The sequence below is a fragment of the Bos mutus genome, chromosome 16 (assembly GCF_027580195.1).
Source record: "Bos mutus isolate GX-2022 chromosome 16, NWIPB_WYAK_1.1, whole genome shotgun sequence".
In the NCBI taxonomy this organism is placed as follows: domain Eukaryota; kingdom Metazoa; phylum Chordata; class Mammalia; order Artiodactyla; family Bovidae; genus Bos; species Bos mutus.
Window position 1 is genome coordinate 39,222,907 of NC_091632.1, and position 19,893 is coordinate 39,242,799.

A 19,893-nucleotide genomic window follows, 5' to 3' on the forward strand; every position below is an offset into this window, starting at 1 on the left:
AAGGCCTGAAAGTTCGTGGCTTGTCCCTGCCGGGCTGACATTCACAGCCCGGAGACCAGCTCCGAAGCATTAGAAATATCCCAGGCACAGTCTGCTGAGCGCCACAGCAGCATCGGGGCCAGTCGCCATGGCAACCCTTGGCTTCCCAGCCCAACACATTGTCTGCCCAGCTCGACTCTGTTAGCTGATTCCCAAGACTGCTTACTCAGCTCCCGGGATCTCCAGATTGGACCCGCTGCCCCTCAACTCCAAGTGTGGCTCCTTTCAGACTGCTCCCTCACCCCGCGGCCCACCCTCTGTCCTCTTCTTTTCCTGGCAAAGCCTTGGAACTCTTTCACTCGGCCAAACCTTTCTGGAGGCCCTGCATCACGTGGCTCCTCTACTGCACAGATGGGCCCCATATTTATCTTAGCCACTGTTCAGGCTCAGCCTGGCAGCCAAGTCTCGTTGCCTCTGCCAGGTCCCACCCTGGGGCAGAGGGGCCAAGCGCTCGCTCAGGAAGAGGCAGTTACAGGCACAGACCCCCGGCCTGCTGGCTGGCTTCCTTTCTATTTGTACTCTTCTGGGAACAAAATTCTTTTTCCTACTAATAGAGTCTCAAAGATAGTCCAGGAGAGACATAACATACATCCTTGAGCCTGGTGGTTCAGATGGTAAAGAATTTGCCTGCAATGCGGGAGATCGGGTTTGATCCTGGGTTGGGATCCCCTGGAGAAAGGAATGGCAGAGGCATAACTGAGTGGCTAACACTTGGAGCCCAAAAAGAGAAACGAAGCTAACTCCCCTTGGAGCTTACTCCACTTGCTAGTGAAACAGGAAAAAGGTGCGGGCGCTTGCAGGGCCCTCCCCTCTTCCCTGCCATGACACCGGTTTCACTACCCCCTTCCAATGTTTCTGCCATTTCTTCTAAGCATTCAAACCATTTCCTGGAATAAAATGGTCTATCTATATATGGAACAAAATGACACAAATTTACATTCTCAAAAATATTTATTGATACAGAAGTTCACATGTAAGTGAAAAAAGCTGGATAGAAACCATACATACAATTGGACAAACAGGACAAACAGGTAAAACACACAAACGCACATGTGCAGTTTAGAAAAATACTGGGTGAGACAAGTCACGGCGTCAACAGTGATAACACGGCGGTGGACTTCAGGATCGTTTCCTACACAGGTGAGCTGACTGTAGGATTTTAAAAGCAATAGTGGGGCTTATGAAAAACTCCCAGGGGCAGGTGACGACGGGTGGGAGCCTGAGCAGGACCCACAGCAGGAAGAACGGTGCCACTGCCTGGGGGCTGTGGCAAGATGTTTTCAGATGTGAACACTGAGTTTCCGCTCCGACCCAAGGTGACTCTGAGGAACACAGTCTTCCTCCTGTCTGCTAGGATTTACAACCCAGCCAGAGACAGGCCACAGGCCAGGAGTTACAGCTAGGCCTGCTGTGGATGCGTTTCACGCCTTCCTCATGCGGGGACCCGAGAGAAGCGCCACCCACCCATCTTAAAGAAGGTCACAGGCTCAAGTGAAACACCCCTCAAAGCTACACTGCCAGCTGGTGGCCCAGTCAGGACATGGACTTGGAGCTTCAACATCACAGCCTGCCATGATAACAGCCACATGGCCTCACCCAAATCTAAGGGAAAGAATGAGCAGACAATCTAAAAATCACCATCCCGTGTCACTTGGTCCTCTTCATGCCATCTTCCAGGCAGAGACCTGAGTATCCGCGAGGGTGGGGACCTGCCCATCACAGGGGTCCTGATATCGGCAAGGGGGGCCCCTTGGCTCAGCTGGGGCCTCACCACGTCCTCTCCACCCCCGTATCCTCTCCAGGTGGCCAGTCTCAAGAGTTTGTTTTCTCAAAAGTCATAATCCCAAGGCCAGCTCACCTACTCCTCTCCCCTTTCTCAAACTTCAGTTCTACACTGGGGTCTCCAAGGACAACTGGTTCCTGTCCCCAAGACCTCCCTGGGGACCGATGGGAACAACAGAACTACCTTTCTTCACAAAATTAAATCAACCCTAAGATTGGAGGATTTTTTTCCATTTTTCATGTTTACCTGTCCTAAAAACAGGTCTGAAGAACTGATTTTAACAAACCACAAAATCAGTGATTGAGGGCTCCCATGTTCTAAGTCAGATATTAATTTGATTTTCTTAAAATAAGTTATGTACCGCTTTGACAATCACACAGAAATGACTAAGAGTTGTTTGGTTTTTCACATCCCACTCGGCATGCAGGATCTTAGTTCCTCGACCAGGGATTGAACCCTTGCCCCCTGCCATGGAAGCGCAGCGCTCTAACCAATGGACCACTAGGGAGGTCCCAGGAGTATTTGCCAAGCGTATCTCCAACACAGAGCCCTCACTGGCCATCCTGAAGCAACACATGCTGTGGAAGTGACAGAAGCCTGCACCATCAACACTGATTATCCAACGGGCCAACACCCAGGGTGTGTGCACCGCTGCCCGTCTGAACGGCACACCCAGGTGCTGACCACAGGGCCGTCTCCAGCATCTCTAGACGCTGAGAAAGGTCTCCAGGGGCTCCTCTGCCATCTCCAGCCCAGCATGGCCAGCTGACCAATGGCTGACAGCTCCCTCTAGTGGCAACGCTGTTTTCCTTACCAATGGGGACTGGGGGGGGGGCAACCTTAAAGGCCCGCAGGAAACAGCCTACCAGAACTTAATGAGTCAGGATTCAATGAAAATGCAAATGACAGATCACCACTTTCATTCTTCCCAAGACTTACTGCTAAAGACCTTAAGCATCACTGTAATGATACAGGAACTTGTGAAGAAGGCAAAAAAAGTTGATGGTGGACTGACTGCAAAAGTCACCGCAAGGCCAAGACAGAACATGTATGTACAAGTTAAACTTAAGATATAAATAAGATGCAACTAAGAAACTAGACTTTAAATGGTCTCTGAATATCAAAGCCGATCCTGGAGGGTGACAAGAGCTCTATGACATGAGGGATCGGCCCCCAGAACACTGAGGACAATGATGATCAACGCCTCAAATGGACGTAAGCCGTAACAACCCTCATCCTAACAGTGGTCCTTCGAGGCGTCCTGCTCGGAAGCCGGAATGCAGAGCACCAGGACGAAATGCTGCTTCTGCAGGCATCTCAGGGTCCTAAACGCAGACACGATGTGATGTGAACCGGCCCGCCTGTTTACCAAACCATTTCCAACCCTGGAGGTTAAAGAAGGCTGACTCCGGAGAGAAGATGAAGGGCCACCATTTCCTCCGAAGCCCCTGGGTCCAGCACCACCACTGGCATTTGTGTCCAGCCACCGAGACCAACAGCAGGAGCCGCTCCGCTGGGCCTTGGTCCAAACAGCCTGGTTTCCGGCCCTGCTCACTGTGCGTTTCCATCTCAGATGAGAAGTCAATCAGGACAAACTGAGTTTTAAAGAGGCTCCAGGACAAGCTTCCTGGGTTTGAGAGTATTTTTTCAGGGTAAAATTTTTCAGCATCAGATTTTTAAAAGATGAAGGGTTCTTGAGGCAAACTTTTATCTATGAAACCTTGAATAAATTTAACACCAAATATAAGCATAATCCTCAACCCATGTGTATGGCAGAGGCCAGGGAGCATCCAGTGAGCAGGGCTGGGAGCACCCCCCAAGCGAGGACCACAGGGTAACTCTGTACCTTTCTATGCTCTCCATTCCACCAGATGTCCTGCTTTCCCCTTTGAGACATTTCTGTGGTCTGGTTTCTCTATTTTTATCCAGATACCAGCAACCAGGTCCTTGAAAAACTTCATGAGGAATCGACCACGTTCTGTTTCAATGGTGCACGAACTCGTCCCTGCTTCTTGATTCCTTTAGAAAACCAAACAGAAGACTAGGGAAAACCTCTGTCATGTCAATTGAAGAGTGTACGTACGCTAAATGCATCCATGAGCTACGCAGGAAACTGCACTGTTTGCTACGTAAGCATGCTGTTCTGTTCACGGTCACAGACCCCATCGTCCAGTGATGCCAGGCTGGAGATGGTCAAGCTTTCTGGGAGGAAGGTCCTTCCTGTATTAAGAACATCAGTACGTTTTTCGATAGAACTTAGGTTTGGGATGTCCTTTCTCTTTATACGTTGCCCCACTTTCTCTTGCTCCAATTTTCTCTGATGCTCCAGGAAGCTTAAAATTATAATCTGTTGTGACATAAGGTATGGTCCCTTCGAGCCCACCCTGAAATGGAAACACAGAGAAAACATGTGGGAACACTTAGAATCTGGCCAAGATGGAAGAGAGTATTAGATCGCTCCTAAGATCCTCAGCTCCCCTTCCTTGGAAGGGCCCACTTACATTTCAACCCCCCAAACATGTCCAACAGCAAGAGATGGGGCTCTCTCTTGAATCAGCAGGTGACAAGGGGGATACCGGCTGCCTCCTCAGCTGCCTACAGGTCCTGCCGTTTGGTTTGGGGTTGGTTTGGGGCCACACGGATGCCCTTGGCCAACGTGACCTTCCGTGACCTTCCCACAGGAGCCTCTGAAGACTGTCTTCAGGAAGGGTCACCCTGGGGTCACCTCCTCTGCCCTTTTTCTCCCACACCCATGCCTGAGATGACGGCTCCACCCAGGGCTCCTGCCCAAGGTGATGGGGACTCACACTCCAGACCTTCAGGCCATGCGGACATGTCACCCGGCCTTGTCCATCTCTACAAAGGAGTGTAAGCTTCCCAAACAAGAACCTGCTCTGTGACTCCCGGCCCAACTTCAGGTCCGCACTTTGCCATGCGACCTGGAGGCCAGCGAGCTCCAGGGCTGCACACACCTGGCTCTTGAGAACACACTGTGGGATGTTCACAGCCCCAACCAGCAGACAGTTCACGTGTCTCAGCTCCTCTGGGGGCACGGGAGTGAGGATGTGGTAAAGCTTCTTCTCCATGTCGATCCCCCTGCAAATCCCTTGAAGACACACAACACACAAGATCATCCTCCCCACCACTCAGAACTGCAGAACGGCTTATGAGTTTTCTAACATCCTTGGTGCTACAGTGGAGAGGAATCCATCAGCCAATGCAGGGGACATGGGTTCCATCCCTGGTCCAGGAGGATTCCATGTGCCGCGGAGCAACTAAACCTGTGCCCCACAACTACCGAGCCCCTGAGCATGGTGAGAACAGATGAGATTGAGGAGTCTGACACTCTGAAACGAGAAGGCATCAGGCTGGTGTGTGGACTGTGATAAACGAAACGAAGGGGTGCCAAGCAGGACCCAGGGGCCTGACCCAAACACAGAGTGAATCTTTCAAGGATCATTCATGGCCAGTGCAGGGTAGGAGGAGGAGTTGCGGGCGGAATGTCAGGGAACGGCTGATGGATCTATCAGGACCTCAGTGTTGGAGTGAAGTCTTAGATGCCAGGGAGACAACTAAGCAGAACAGTGACTGGTAACACTGGCTTGGAGCTCTGATGCTGTGCCGGAGAGCGTGTACAGAGGTCAGCCTACAATGGACTGAGAGCCACAGAAAACATGTCAGATGAGAGGGAGGCCTGGCCAGGCCTTGAGGACTCCTGCGTTTAGAGGAGCTGGCAGGGCAAGCAAAGAAGAACCGCTTCCTTCCTGCCCCCTACCTCCCAGGGCCCACTTCACAGAGGACAGACAAGCTCTCTGACCACTCCAGGCAAGTGACAGCAACAAGGTCAAGCCCCGCCAATCTACAGCTGCTCAGGTGGGTCAATTTCAGTAGGTTTACACTCAGATTTTCCTCTCAGACTCACCAAACCCCACACAATCGCAGATGGGACTCTGGGCAAGCAGGATGGGCCCGCTGGCGTATCCCCTGACGTCATCCAGGATCTTGCAGAGCCCGACCCAGCTGGCATTCACGGCGTACAGGATGTGGGTGGGGGCCACATCAGCGTGGATGATCCGGAGCGCGACGGCATTGAAAGGGACCTGGAGGACACACACGCACCCCCTTCAGTGATCTGACTCCAAAGACTGCTTATGTCAGTAGTTTCTACAAGCTGACGAGTCAGCCATCTGAAGTTTTATCTGCCAAACTGCCCACCAAAACATATCTAGACGGAATGGAAATTGTTTAGTGTTTCACTGCTTTAGACTGAGAACTGAGGAAAATTACACAAAGCTCATGCACACCAACAACACTTGCTAGAAATCTAAATTGAATGCCTGCAACTCTGCCTAAAGAGACACATGAGATGCGAATTCGGAGATGTGGGCATGAGCTGAAGGTAGGAGGGAGACTGAAAACTCATCAGCAACAGGTCTCTGGGCGGAAGAAAGTAAACACCCACAGAGTGAGGAGAAGCCCCTAAGGGAATTACTGAATTAAGAAAATGGACCACCTTCCTGAGCACACAGTAAAGGACTACCTTTAACATGTAGCTCTCTGGGTAACTACACACTTTTAAAATAGCCAGATAAGTTTCAAGTCCAGTTACAGAGCATTGCCAGTGAGTATAAACAAGAGCAAATCACCCAAAAAAACTGCCTTGGGTTCTTCAGTGGAGGGGGCTTGGAAGCCTGGGGCCAATCTCTCCACTGGGCTTGGGCAACATGATGCTGCCCCCCTACCCCACACTCCCTGGTCACCGTCCCTGCCTGTGTGACCTCTGCCCAGCATCTCCACCTGCCTGCCTGCCCAGTCTTCTAGCTGTAAGTGGGGTGTGTACCAGCACCTTCCCCACAGGCTCAGCAGAGCACCTGGCCCACTGTGTGCTCAGCACTGCGCAGGCCATACAGTGGAGTGAGGGCTCTGGTCCAGAGTCAGGCCACCTGGGCGCCAGCCAGTCCCAGCCCAGACTTTTCCTATGTCCTGTGGGCAAGCTGAGTCTGCCCCTGGCCTCAGTTCCATCATCTGTAAAGTGGGGGTAATAACAGGGCCTCGGTGAGTAGAGGACAGCACAGCATAGGGTGAGCACTTAGAAATGATACCTGTCGCTATTTGATTCTTCCATCATCTGGGACCCTAATACTATGGTGGTTTCTTCCCAAAACAGTCCTTCAGAGATTGGAATCCAAGATGCACATACTTTAGAGCTAGAATCAACCTGTGACAACATCTGAAACGCATTACACGTGCTCTCTGGGCACACAAGCATCTACGAGGCCTGTCACCACCACTCACAGCCCGAGTCGCACACGGCCAGTCGGCAGAAGGGTGGAGCTGGGCTGCAGGGTGTGGTCCCAGGGCCACCTCTGGTATTAGGCAGAACATTCCTGGTCAGGATGGAAACCAGGGTCAGACCCTCTGGAGGTGGATCCACTCCCACCGGATCCTTCAGCTCCCGACTGTAAAATGGGCACAGTGGGCACATCAACACCTCAAGGCTGAGGATGACACTAGTGAAGGGGTATAAAGAGGTGAGACGGGCACACAGGAAGCCGGACAGTCCCCCTGAGAGCTCAGGTTACCTGGTAGGGGGTCAGACCGTGTAAGGCACGCAGTGGCTTCGGCACTGGGGGTTGCAACTGGCTCAGGTAACCCAGCACTGCCAGCTCACGGAGGATTCTGTTATGTGATTCTCTGAAAAGTAAATCAGAAGGTGAGAGGCCCACCTCCCGCTCCGAGACAGGGCCCACCTGTCCTGACACAGCCCACGTTCCAGCCGCGGGACCGTAGACCTTGCCTCTCCATAAACCCACTGGAGATCCTTCAGGTCAAAGCTCCGAGAGGGGCAAGCAGATCTGGAGGCCAATTCTGGGCATTTCCACTGGCAAAGGAACCGTTCGGAACAGACCTGACTCTTCTCTGTAAACAGGTAGCTCTGACAGAGATCTGAAAGATTTTAAGGGACTGACCCCTTTGAAGGAATCGAGGACAGAAGACCTTGTCAGACTGAAGAAAATGGAATTCTCCAGCCATGGTGGTTTGCTTACCTATTCCTGGACGTTTTCCCAGTCACAAACTCTGACTTCACGAACATCAGCTTGTATCCCGTAGACATAACTGGACCCTCTTTTTCTTCATCAGCAAACTCCAAACTCTCAGCAAATTCGGGCAGGTGGAACCCTCTGTTTCTGACTCTGGACCTGCGTCTTGTGTACAAGCCGTCCATGTCGTCCACGAAATCGGGGGTGAGGTCCGGCATGTATTTACTCCGGTCCGAGCTAAACTGGACGACGTGGCTGGGTGACAGCAGGCGGATCAGGTCAATGAGAAGCAAGAGACCCTGGTCTGCGAGGAAGTAAACGACAGAGCCCAGTCAGTGCACCTGGGTGGTGATGTGTGCCCATGAGAGGCTGAGACGAGGAGCCTCCTAAGGACCGGGCTTCAGCGCTAACGTCTAAAAGCCACGCACGCACCCGTTCCCATCACCCAACCCTTTCTGCCAGATGCGCCACCATGGACTTACCTGCCACCCAGCCCATGGTGTTGATGATAAGAGGGGACTCTCGCTTGTAGGAGCTGAAAACATACTTTATTACCTCAATATAGTTTTCAAAGTTGTTTTTACAAGAAGTTTTCCCATAATAGACCATTTTCTGGGGTGTCCTCTGGTGGGTGAAAGGTGGTCCTAAGAAGATAAAGGTGAGAGTCATTAATCCATGAGAACCTAAGAGGTGGCAAGGGTTATGGTCTAGCCATGATCCCTGACAAAGCTGCTCAGGAAATCTGAGCCCATCGGACCACTAGGAACAGCTGTGCTCTCACTTTTGGAAATCTAAGCTTTCAACTTCAAACACAGACACGCCTGCATTTATACACGGTTAATCCAAACTATGTCCTAATATGGCCATTCATTCAACAAACATCTACCGGACGCCTGCTGCATGCTGGGCATTGTTCTAGATACTTAGGACACATCTGTGAACAGAAAAAACACCCCCACAGGGCGTACACACAATAATTAATACAACAGTAATCACTTGCTGGAATACAGTACTTACCATGTCCTACATGTGCTACACAGAGTCTCTAGTTTTCATAAACCCCTATGACACAGGTAGTATTTACTTTCTCAATTTTTACAGACCTTGAGCAAGGTCACACAGCTAGTAGGGATCAGTGGGACTGGAACTCAAGCAGTCCAGCTTGAGAGGACACACCCTCATCACAACAGCAGTCTGTCCCATCCCCTCTGGTCAGGGCTGCGGCCAGGGCCAGTGCACATGGCAGGCAGGTGACCAGGACCACGGCACAACATAGTCACAAGGGCCTCGGTCAGTGCGGCTGGTGCGAGGCCACCTAGGGAAGAGCTGGCGAGGCGCCCCTCAAGCTTGGAGTCAGGAGACCTGGGGCAGCCCACAACTAAGAGAGGCCTGCGTGGTCTAGGGAATGAACAAATATGTAAGTACATTGAGAGTAAGTGCAGCCAGGGTTTGCACCACTGGAAAAGGGGCTGATAAATGTGGAAGGGGGAAGGTTAACTAGGAGGCACCCTGGGTGTGAGATTAGGATCTGAATGATCACAATTCCTTGCTGGTCCAGGGGACTGGGTTGGATCCCTGGTCAGGGAACAAGATCCCAAAAGCCATGGAGATTGGCCAAAAAAAGAAAAAGAAAAGAATGATCAGTGCAAATTCATGGTTCTTAATAAACAGAAACCTATACAAAGACATAAAAATATGTATTTACATATATGTGTACAGGTATGCACACATATTATGTATGTACATATATGACATGCATGGGTTTAAGTATATGTATATTCCCTAACTGTCATGTATGGATGTGAGAGTTGGGCTGTGAAGAAAGCTGAGAGCTGAAGAATTAATGCTTTTGAACTGTGGTGTTGGAGAAGACTCTTGAGAGTCCCTTGGACTGCAAGGAGATCCAACCAGTCCATTCTGAAGGAGATCAGCCCTGGGATTTCTTTGGAAGGAATGAGGCTGAAGCTGAAACTCCAGTACTTTGGCCACCTCATGCAAAGAGTTGACTCACTGGAAAAGAATCTGATGCTGGGAGGGATTGGGGGCAGGAGGAGAAGGGGACGACAGAGAATGAGATGGCTGGATGGCATCACTGACTCGATGGATATGAGTCTGAGTGAACTCCGGGAGTTGGTGCTGGACAGGGAGGCCTGGCGTGCTGCGATTCATAGGGTCGAAAAGAGTCGGACACGACTGAGCGACTGAACTGAACTAACTGTCCACCGAGGGGCTTTGGAAGCAATGACATCCAGAAGAAAATGAAAACACCACACCTAGTTAGATCAGAAAACGCTACCTTAAGCAACTGATCAAAGCTAACGTCTCTGGTAACAGGACAAACTGACAGTGTGTTGATACGACACAGAGAACACAGCGTCACTTCTAGATCTAAATATGGGAAAACCCATAAATGTACTCTTCAAACTGTCAAGGTCATAGAAGATTAGAAAAGCCAGGTAACAGTCTCCATATTAAAGAAGACTAAAGATTTTTAAGTACGCACTGGGCCTACACAGATGACTGAGACAAAAGGGACAAAACCGAGTTAACTACACTATAGCAATGTCACCATCCTGATTTTGGTGGTTGTATTTATGATGATGTATCAGTGTCCTTGTTTTTAAAAATATGGTAAAAGGGGGGAAAAATTAAATAGGACAGAGAAAATGTAAAAAGAGGAACAATGAAATCAGCTAAAAGGGAGGAATCCCCTGGCGGTGCAACAGTTAGGACTCTGTGCTTCCACTGCTGGCAGCCTGAGTTTGATCCCTGACTGGGGACTCTAAGATCCCACAAGCTGCACTGCATGGCCAAAAACAACAACAACAACAAATTGTTAAAAAAAAAAACCACATACACACTCAAAAAAACTTTTTAAATAAGAAAAAACAAACAACAAAATCCCACAAAAATCAGTATGTTCCTACAGACCAGCAATTAACAATCTGAAAAGGGAATTAGAATAGCAATTGCATTTACAATAACTAAAGAATTAAGTCCTTAGAAGTGAATCTAACCAAGGAGGTAAAATATTGCTTAAAGAAATTAAAGAAGACATAAAAAATCAGAAAGACATCCTGTGTTCATGGATAGGAAAATGTTAATACTATGTCATCTACAGATTGAATGCAATCCTTGGGCCTTCCCTGGTGGCCCAGTGATGAAGACTCTGCTTCCACTGCAGGGGTGTGGGTTCAATCCAAGGTCGGGGAACTAAGATCCCACATGCCTTGCCACCCAGCCAAGTGAAAAACAAGACTGAATACAATCCCAATCAAAATTCTAACAGCCCTTTCCCCAGAAATGAAAAAGCCTATTCTAATATTCATAAGAAATTGCAAAGGGTCTCAAAATGACCAGTCTTGAGAAAGAATAAAGCTGGAGGACTCACATTTCCCAATTTTGAACTTCTTACAAAGGTACGGTAATTAAAAGTGTGGTACTGGCCTAGGGGCTATGTGTAAACCAATGGAGTAAAGAGCACGAGAAAAAAATCCTTGCATGCACGTGCTTCCCAGGTGGCGCTAGTGGTAAAGCACCCACCTGCCAATGCAGGAGACACAGAACTGTAGGGTCCATCCCTGGGTTGGGAAGATCCCCTGGAGGAGGGCCTGGCAACCCACTCCAGTATTGTTGCCTGGAGAATCCCATGGACAGAGAAGCCTGGCAGGCTACAGACCATGGGGTCGCAAAGAGTCGGGCATGACTGAAGCAACTCAGCACGCACTGATGTATGGATGTGTGGTCAGATGATTTTCAACATGGGTGTCAAGACCATTCATTGTGGAAAGAACAAATAGATAGTGAAAACTGGACATCTGTGTACATAAGGACGAAGTGAGACCCTTCTCTTGTGTCAAACACAAAATGTAACTCAAAATCATCAAAGACCTAAGTGCTAGAGGTAAAACTAGCAGAATTCCTAGAAGAAAACATTACGGAAAATCTTTATGAGACTAGATTTAGTAACAACTTCATGGGTGATCCAAAAAGCATAGGCAGCAAAAACATAAAAATTACGAACTTTTGTGCATTTAAGGATATTGTCAAAAACAAATAAAATGACAAAGTATCTGCAAATTGCATATCTAGCAAAGAATTAACATCCAGAATATATACAGAACTCCTAAAACTCAACAAAAACAAAGAACCCAATTCAACAATGGGCAAAGGACTAAAACAGCCATTTCTCCAAAGCAGACGTACAAATGGCCAATAAACATATGGAAAGAGGCTTAACACCGTTAGTCATTAGGGAAATGCAAACCAAGACCAAAAAGAGATTACTTCCATCCACATGAAAGGCCCTGATCAAAATAACAAGTGTTGTTGAAGATGTAGAGAAATCAGAACCCTTGTGAATTACTGATGGGAACGTAAAACAGTGCAGATGCTGTAGAACAGTCTGGCAGTTTCTCAAAAAGTTACACATGACCACCCGTGGGTGTGCATGTATGTGTGTATATATATCCAAAGGAATTGAAAGCGGTGACTTGAAAAGATAGTTGTAACCAATATTCACGGCACCATTAGTCACAACAGGCAGAAAACCAGAACCAATACAGGGGCTTCCCTGGTAGTCCGCTGGTGGAATCTGCCTGCCAGTGCAGGGGACAGAGTTTGATCCGTGGTGATTCCACATGTCGTGGAGCAACTAAGCCCTGGCGCCCTAGAGCCCGTGTGCTGCAGCAAGGGAAGCCACCACAATAAGAAGCCTGCCCACCACAACAAAGAGTAGCCCCCACTTGCTGCAACTCGAGAAAGCCCATGTGTAGCAATGAAGACCCAGCACCATCAAAAATAAATAAATAAAAACACAGTTAAAAAGATAGACAAAATGTGATATACATACATTGGTATGATTTTCAACCACAAGAAGGAGTTAATTTTGATATATGCTACAACTCTATGGACATGAGTCTGAGCAAGTTCCGGGAGATGGTGAAGGACAGGGAAGCCAGGCGTGCTGCAGTCCATGGGGTTGCAAAGAGTTGGACATGACTGAAGTACCAAACAATATGAACAGACCTTGAACCCTTATACTTAGTGAAAACAGCCTGACTCTGGAGCACAAGTACTGCATGATTTCACTTGGATGAGGTGCCCAGAAGAGGCAGATTCACAGGGAGGGACAGGCAGCACACCAGAGGTCCTCAGAGGCTGGAAGGGGATGCACTGTTATTTAATGGACACAGCATTTCAGCCCAGGACAAGGAAAATGTTTTGGAGGTAGACAGTGATAATGATTATACAGCGCTTCGAATGTGTTTGATGGCATGGTACTGTACATGTATCAATAGTCAAAATGATAAATAACATGTTATGTACATTTTTGTATTAAAAAAAGCAGCATGGGACTCTGATTTGGATTCTGAAACATAAAAAGGGTATTAGTAGGGTAACTAATGGATTTTGAAAAAATCTATAGATTAGTTTATTAACTATATAATATATATAGTTATATATATAATATATAATATATATAATATATAATACTATTGTATTATATCAATGTCAATTTCTTGGTTGAAATCATTGTGTAGCATTATGTAAGATGCTCTTATTAGAGGAAAGTGTTTCTAATTTACATAAAATAAAATGGATGGTAGTTCCATTTATTAAAATAGAACTCTAGAAAGGTATCATTGGGTTTTTAGGGGTTTTTTTTTGAGACCAGAGGAATTCTTATGGGAAGACCATAAGTTTCATGGGGAGATGTGTTCATCTTTTTATATTTTATACTTTTGTACTCTTTGACTTTCTTGTATCATTACTTTTGTACTGTGTAAAACCAAGACATTTAAGAAATGTAGAATACATACCTAGAACTGGTTCTGTAATATTAAGCAAAGAAATGCAACCCGGAGGAGTAAATTCTGTCTGCCCCAGATCACATTCCAAATAATCAACGCAGGATACACTGAAAATTTAAAAGAAAGAAATCTTAACTCGTTTTATTTACCATGTCCAAGGTAAATCAGAACATAAAGATTTTATGTGACACACAGGCATACCCCACCCCGCACAGCCTTGCAGGCAGAATGCTCCGAAGATGACACCAGCATAGAGAAAATATCAGTGAAGAGAAAACGGGATGCAAGCCTGGCTACAGTGTCTATTCGCTATATGGATACAACTCTGCCTTTCCTCAAACTTTATTTTTTAAATACCACAGACTTTATCCCTGCTCCGACTCTCTGGGTTTGGACAAAAACAGATTCTGAGATCAACTGATGGCTCTCGTGAGCTCCCCGACCGGCAAGGTGGGCACACCTGAGAGGGCCATAGCTGCACCCCCAAACGGCACAACCAGGAGGCCTCCTCGGCTGAGCGGCTCTGTACAGACTTGTATGTCATCTCTATGGAGGAGCTGAGATGCAATCCCGTCTAGCTTCTCAAATCAAAAATCCTACTTCCTGCTGAAAGTCTGGCAATATGTCACAACAGGATTAAAACACTCTTACCTATTTAACAGCTGGTTAATGAGGTATCTATTAAACGTTGACTTTCCAATGTCCTGGCAGCCACAGACCAGAATGACGGGGCAGCTGTCTGCTTCTTCTGGAGGGGAAACAAACATTGACCCCTGACACGAGCTGTCGTCTTTAGGACTCTGATCATGAACAGTAATCCTCTGAGGCTCTGGCGGACGAACTCTAGACTACATCAGTTTGTATCACTCACCGCTAGAAATGCTCACTAACTCTTCCATAACTGCAAAGGCGCTCTCCGTTAAACGCAAGCCAGTTTTTTTTTTCTCTCTTCTAATACCCACAGATCTCAAGGCAAAATACTCAGAGTTAATCTGGAAAGTCCGGACCTGAAAATGATAACATAATGTGCTTCTTTTACTTTGGTTCGAAATTAATAAGCCTCAAATAGTTGTGAGCTACAAAAGATAACTTTGGGGACTTCCTTGGTGGTCCCATTGGCTAAGACTCCACACCCCTAATGCAGAGGGCCCGGGTTTGATGCCTGGTTAGGGAACTAGATCCCACAAGCCGCAAATGGGACTTCGCATGCCATAACTAAACATCCTGAGAGGTGCAACTAAGACCTGTTGAGGCTAGATAAATAAACATTAAAAAGGAGAAAAAAGATAACTCTGATCCCTCCTTTCGTCTCACCTCTCAGTTGATTCTCAACTATCAATCACTGAGGGCAAAATAAGAACATCTTATAAAATGAGATAATCTAAAGGTTACTCTCTGCCTTATATGAAAATACAATTCCAGAAGGTACTAACACATAGGCATGGGGGGAGGAGGAAGTTATCCAAGAAAGATCATAAGGAATCTAAATAGTGGTGCTTGAGTAGTTGCAGGAAAAAAAACGAACAAACCTGAAAGTAAGTGAAAAAGGAACAAGTTTGATCACAGCACCTGAAACACTCACTGCCAGGTGGGGTCTCCATGTCCACCGCTGTGGCCCTCCCAGGCTGCTAGATTCTGCACTGACTAAATTAACGTGACCGCAGAAGCCCGTGCATCATCCTGCCTGCATTTCTTAGCTTCTCCTTCCATGTCAAACCCCCAACCCCTGCCTACTCCCTATGCCTCCGCTCAGTGATCCCCCGAACCATTTCACAGAGTAAGAGGAAACAATCAGAAGAGAGCTTCGCTCCTCCATCCCTGTCCTGGGCATTTCCTCCAGCCACTCTCAAGGAAGCGCCTCTGCTCCCAAGGCCAACAGACCACACAGACACTGGAACCCCTCCCTCCATCCTCTCCCCACGGCACCATCAGCGTGCTCTTCTGTGGCTTTTTCCTACAAGCTGTGTTCAAGCATGCGGTTCTTTCCATCCATCTTAACAAAACCCAGAACTCTCTCGACCAGGCTTACTCTTCCAACCTGTTTCATCTCTTTCTTTCCTTTATAGCTAAACTCTCTAAAAGCAAAATCCCTAACCACTGAACCCTTGAGCTCCTCCTTCCCCAGCCCTTGATTCCATTCCAATCAGGCTGGTCTGCTCAGCAATGCCATAAAACCACCCTGTCCAGAAGGTGAGCCTGCACGCAATTCCTTTCTCAGGCTTCATCTCACCATCAGCAACGTCAGGCACCCCCACTTCCTTCAGAGGCTCCCTGATTACACTCACCTGCTCTCCTTTAACATGAGCACTACCACTCCTCAGTCTCTCTGTTGCTCCTCAGGCTCTAGACCTTGAACTTATCATTTCTACCTGCATCAACTTCTCAGTGTCATTATCCCATCTCATGGGCTTTGGAACCCTATTCTGATAAGAATAGATACTACACTTGATCTTAGTCCAAAGGCCAAGAAGCGATGGAACCCTATTCTACTGAAAGCACCCAAATTTACATTTGAAACCTCTTCTCTGGGCTTCCTGGGTGGCTCAGTAGTAAAAAACCCTCCTGCCAATGCAGGAGACATAAGAGACACAGGTTTGATCCCTGGGTCAGGAAGATCCCTTGGAGGAGGGCATGGCAACCCACTCCAGTATTCCTGCCTGGAGAATCCCATGGACACAGAAGCCTGGCTACAGTCCCTAGGGCCACAAAGACTCAGACACAACTGAAGCGACTCAACACACACCCATGCACACAACCTCTTCTCTGAATTTGACTCACACATTCAACTGCCCAGCAGGCATCTCCAATTGGATGTCTAAGAGGCATCTTTCAGCTACAGATCTAAGTCTCCTCCTACAGCCCCATGTCTTGGCGCACTCAGACAGTCCGGCCAAAAAACCTGCTGCTGCTCCCTGATTCCTCCTCACACCTCACATGAAGTCTGATGTTCCTATAGATTTGGCTCAATTTACTGGCTCATGGGAGACAATTTTAGGAACCAATCTGACTTCAGGAAATTAATAGTAAGGACAGCAAAAATTTGGAAATGAGCAAAGGAAGAGATGGGAGAAAGTGTAAGTACGCTGAAATTACTCAGAATTTATAAAGAATTCATACTGTCTCAAGTTGGAGAATCAAAATATAAAGATAACCATTTTAAAAATATCAAAAGGCATTTAATCAACTATAACAGAAAATGGTGACTTTATCTGGGGAATGAAGCTAAGTGGCGTAGAAGAGACAATTTTTCTGATATATCCTTCTATTGACTTTTTTACTGTACACGTGTGTTACATTCTGTATGACTTATAGCACAACATGACAGACAGATAAGACTAGGGGCATCCTACATAGTCATCTGACTGTTTTGGTGAAAGTAACGAACAAAACCCTGAATGAAAACTGGTTCTACCTCTTGTACGAAAATGTAAGATAAACCTGGATGGCTGATTATAAAGTTCACGGTGGAGGTTTTCAGACGTTCCAGCAACACGATGGAACACAGTGGAGAAAAACTGCTCATCAAACAATATCTGTCATCTGTAAAGAGAGACATAAGCTGCCTTAGAAACAGCACTCCATCAAACGCTATGCCCCGCGGGACTTTCCTCTCCTCTGCTAAAGTCCACACCTTTTGAGACTAGGAATTATGTATGACAGCCTTTTTCAGGAGGCCATACTGCATGACAGAAACACACCTGGATGGAGAAATCAATCCAGGTTTGCTACCTGAACACTGTGTGGCCTTGGTGACTTTCCTCATCTGTGAAATGGTAAAAAGAGCTTCACTCTCCAGACCTTGAGGGTTTAAATACATATAGTAAAGAGTGCAAGTTTGAGGCCACAGTAAACAACTAAAAATTATTCGCCTTGGGTCTTCCCTGGTGCTCCAGTGGTTAAGACTCCAAGCTTCCACTGTAGGGGACATGGGTTCTATCAAGGGAACTAAGACCCCACATGCTGCAGGGTGTGGACAAAAAAAAAAAAAAATGTTTTTGCCTTATTATGATACATCCTCAGTAAGTCACTCAGTTCTCTTCATTACCTTGGTTCAGATAAGGTCTGAGCAGAACTCGGGCTTCTCTCTTCATCTCCTTCTTGCTTTTCTCATGCACTGAATAATGAACAGCATTGATGGTCAGACGAGAGTGGGTGTAGGTGGAGAAGACATTTTGGGCAGGCTGGCCCTGGCTGATGGTAAAACCAAACACCTGCACCTGGCCGTAGAGGCAGGTCACACGACAGATCCCACTAAAAGTAAAGCCCTGGAGGGGACGAAAAAAGAAAGGAAAAATAAGCTTACAGATTCTGCTACCAATGACAGAAAACTTCTAAGATTTTAACTGGCTCTTCAGGTTATCAAAAGGAGATGAATTAAAAAAAAAGAGAGATTTATCGCTAAGTAACAGAATAACTTGTAGGTAATGATGTATTTTAAACTAATAGATTAAAATGTGAATACTTTTAATCTAAGATCATATCCGGAGCAGCCAAAGGGACAGTCTGACGCACACTGACCTAAGGGGGCCCCCTGAACTTAGTTCTGCTGTTCTCACGGCTCCCCGTCCTTACAAAGCTATAGTGCGGGGGACCTCCCAGACCAACGCCCAGGTGAAGGGTTTGACTGCTGGCTCTGCCTCCACTTATATCTTTCCGGCAGGTTACTTAAGCTATGTTCTGTTTTTCTTTAAACATTCTTAGTGGTAATGACTCCATAGAGCATGTAGCACTAAATGAGTTCAGATACCCATAACACTTAGAGCCTGACATTTCTGAGCACTCGATAAATGCAACCTATTATTACTATTAAAGTCCTTTCAGCCCCAAAGACGGAGAAAGCAATGGCACCCCACTCCAGTACTCTTGCCTGGAGAATGCCAGGGACGGGGGAGCCTGGTGGGCTGCAGTCCATGGGGTCGCTAAGAGACGGACACGACTGAGCGACTTCACTTTCACTTTTCACGTTCATGCATTGGAGAAGGAAATGGCAACCCACTCCAGTGTTCTTGCCTGGAAAATCCCAGGGACGGGGGAGCCTGGTGGGCTGCTGTCTATGGGGTCGCACAGAGTCGAACACGACTGAAGCGACTTAGCAGCAGCAGTAGCAGCAGCAGCCCCAAAGACCTAGAATTCCCTCAGGAGGATCCTTGTTACCCTCTGTCCAGCACCACAGCCCGAGGAATGCGACTGACCCGCGGACAGATACCCGCAGGGGGAAAAGGGCCTCTCCCAGCCTGCAGCTCCCGGGGCTGTATCCCCACCCTCCCGCGCTGCCCGCCCGGCTACCCCGGCGCGACCCACCTGCCCCAGCGGCAGCAGCAGGACAGCGCGGCCCGAGCCAGCCGGCCGCACCGGCGGGATGGGGAGGATCGCGGGACCACTCGGGACCGGATCTTCGGCCGGCTCGGGGCTGGAGGCCCGCCTGCGAGCCGAGGTCTTCAGCCTCTGGAGCGCCGCGTCGCCGGACACCAGACAGCCGCCCTGCAGCCAGTCCGCGCCGGCTGCCTGGGCCTGCAGCAGCCGTCGCCGAAGCCGCCTTCGGCTGCGCCAGCGCAGGTTCCGGAGCCGGCGGCGGGGCCGGCGGCTGAGGATGAGCTGGGGCCGGGCCTTGCGGGCCCGCAGCCACGTGTGGCGGGAGGGAACCCGCTTGAGCAGCAGTAAGGAGTCCGCCATGCTGGCTGCCAGGGCCGGTCGCTCGAGAATCTCGCGAGATCCCAACGCTCCGCCCTGCGGCCCGTCAAGGGTCTGGAAGGTGCGGGCGCCCTCTGCCGGCAGTCTAGGCGGCGCACCCTGGCCTCCGCAGGCGCAAGTGTGACTCTGGCCCGTTGGAGGTGGTGAAACCTAGGGAACGAGAGCCCCATTTACATTATGCAAAAGCCTCACCCCGGCTGCGTGGAGAGGGAAAGTCAGATACCCCAAGTCCAGGGCCACCTCTCCGGAAATCCAGCTAGGATTTTCCCGACCCCTCCCCGCTCCGCTCCCCGCGACTGAAAAAGCTCCAGGATTGACGTTTTAAACAAAACCTGTCTATTTGCATACCCTCTGTTTGCATGCATTTGTCTTTGAGCTGAAGGGACCGACTGTGTTTAAGGAGGCGAAATGGGGACGATTTACTCAGAATTTCAATTTCAGGAGACTGAGGATTGGGGTGGGTCACAAGTATAACTCAAAGCCTTGTCTCGTTCGGTAAACTGAGGCCCAGGTAAACGGTTCTAAA

The 19,893-nt window shown here is 48.3% G+C and overlaps 1 protein-coding gene across 1 annotated transcript; it reads right to left on the reverse strand.

The window, feature by feature from the left end:
• Window positions 1–977: 977 nt before the first annotated feature.
• Window positions 978–19,361, reverse strand: NOL9 (nucleolar protein 9). The gene is made up of 12 exons (XM_070385149.1): window positions 18,978–19,361; window positions 17,722–17,941; window positions 17,089–17,216; window positions 14,548–14,683; window positions 14,328–14,424; window positions 13,686–13,783; window positions 8,346–8,507; window positions 7,870–8,167; window positions 7,405–7,516; window positions 5,745–5,922; window positions 4,795–4,928; window positions 978–4,206 (listed from the first exon to the last, which is right to left on the reverse strand). The coding sequence occupies exons 1-12, from the start codon at window positions 19,347–19,349 to the stop codon at window positions 4,057–4,059; spliced, it is 2,085 nt and encodes a 694-aa protein (XP_070241250.1). The 5' UTR covers window positions 19,350–19,361; the 3' UTR covers window positions 978–4,056.
• Between the last annotated feature and the right edge of the window lie 532 nt (window positions 19,362–19,893).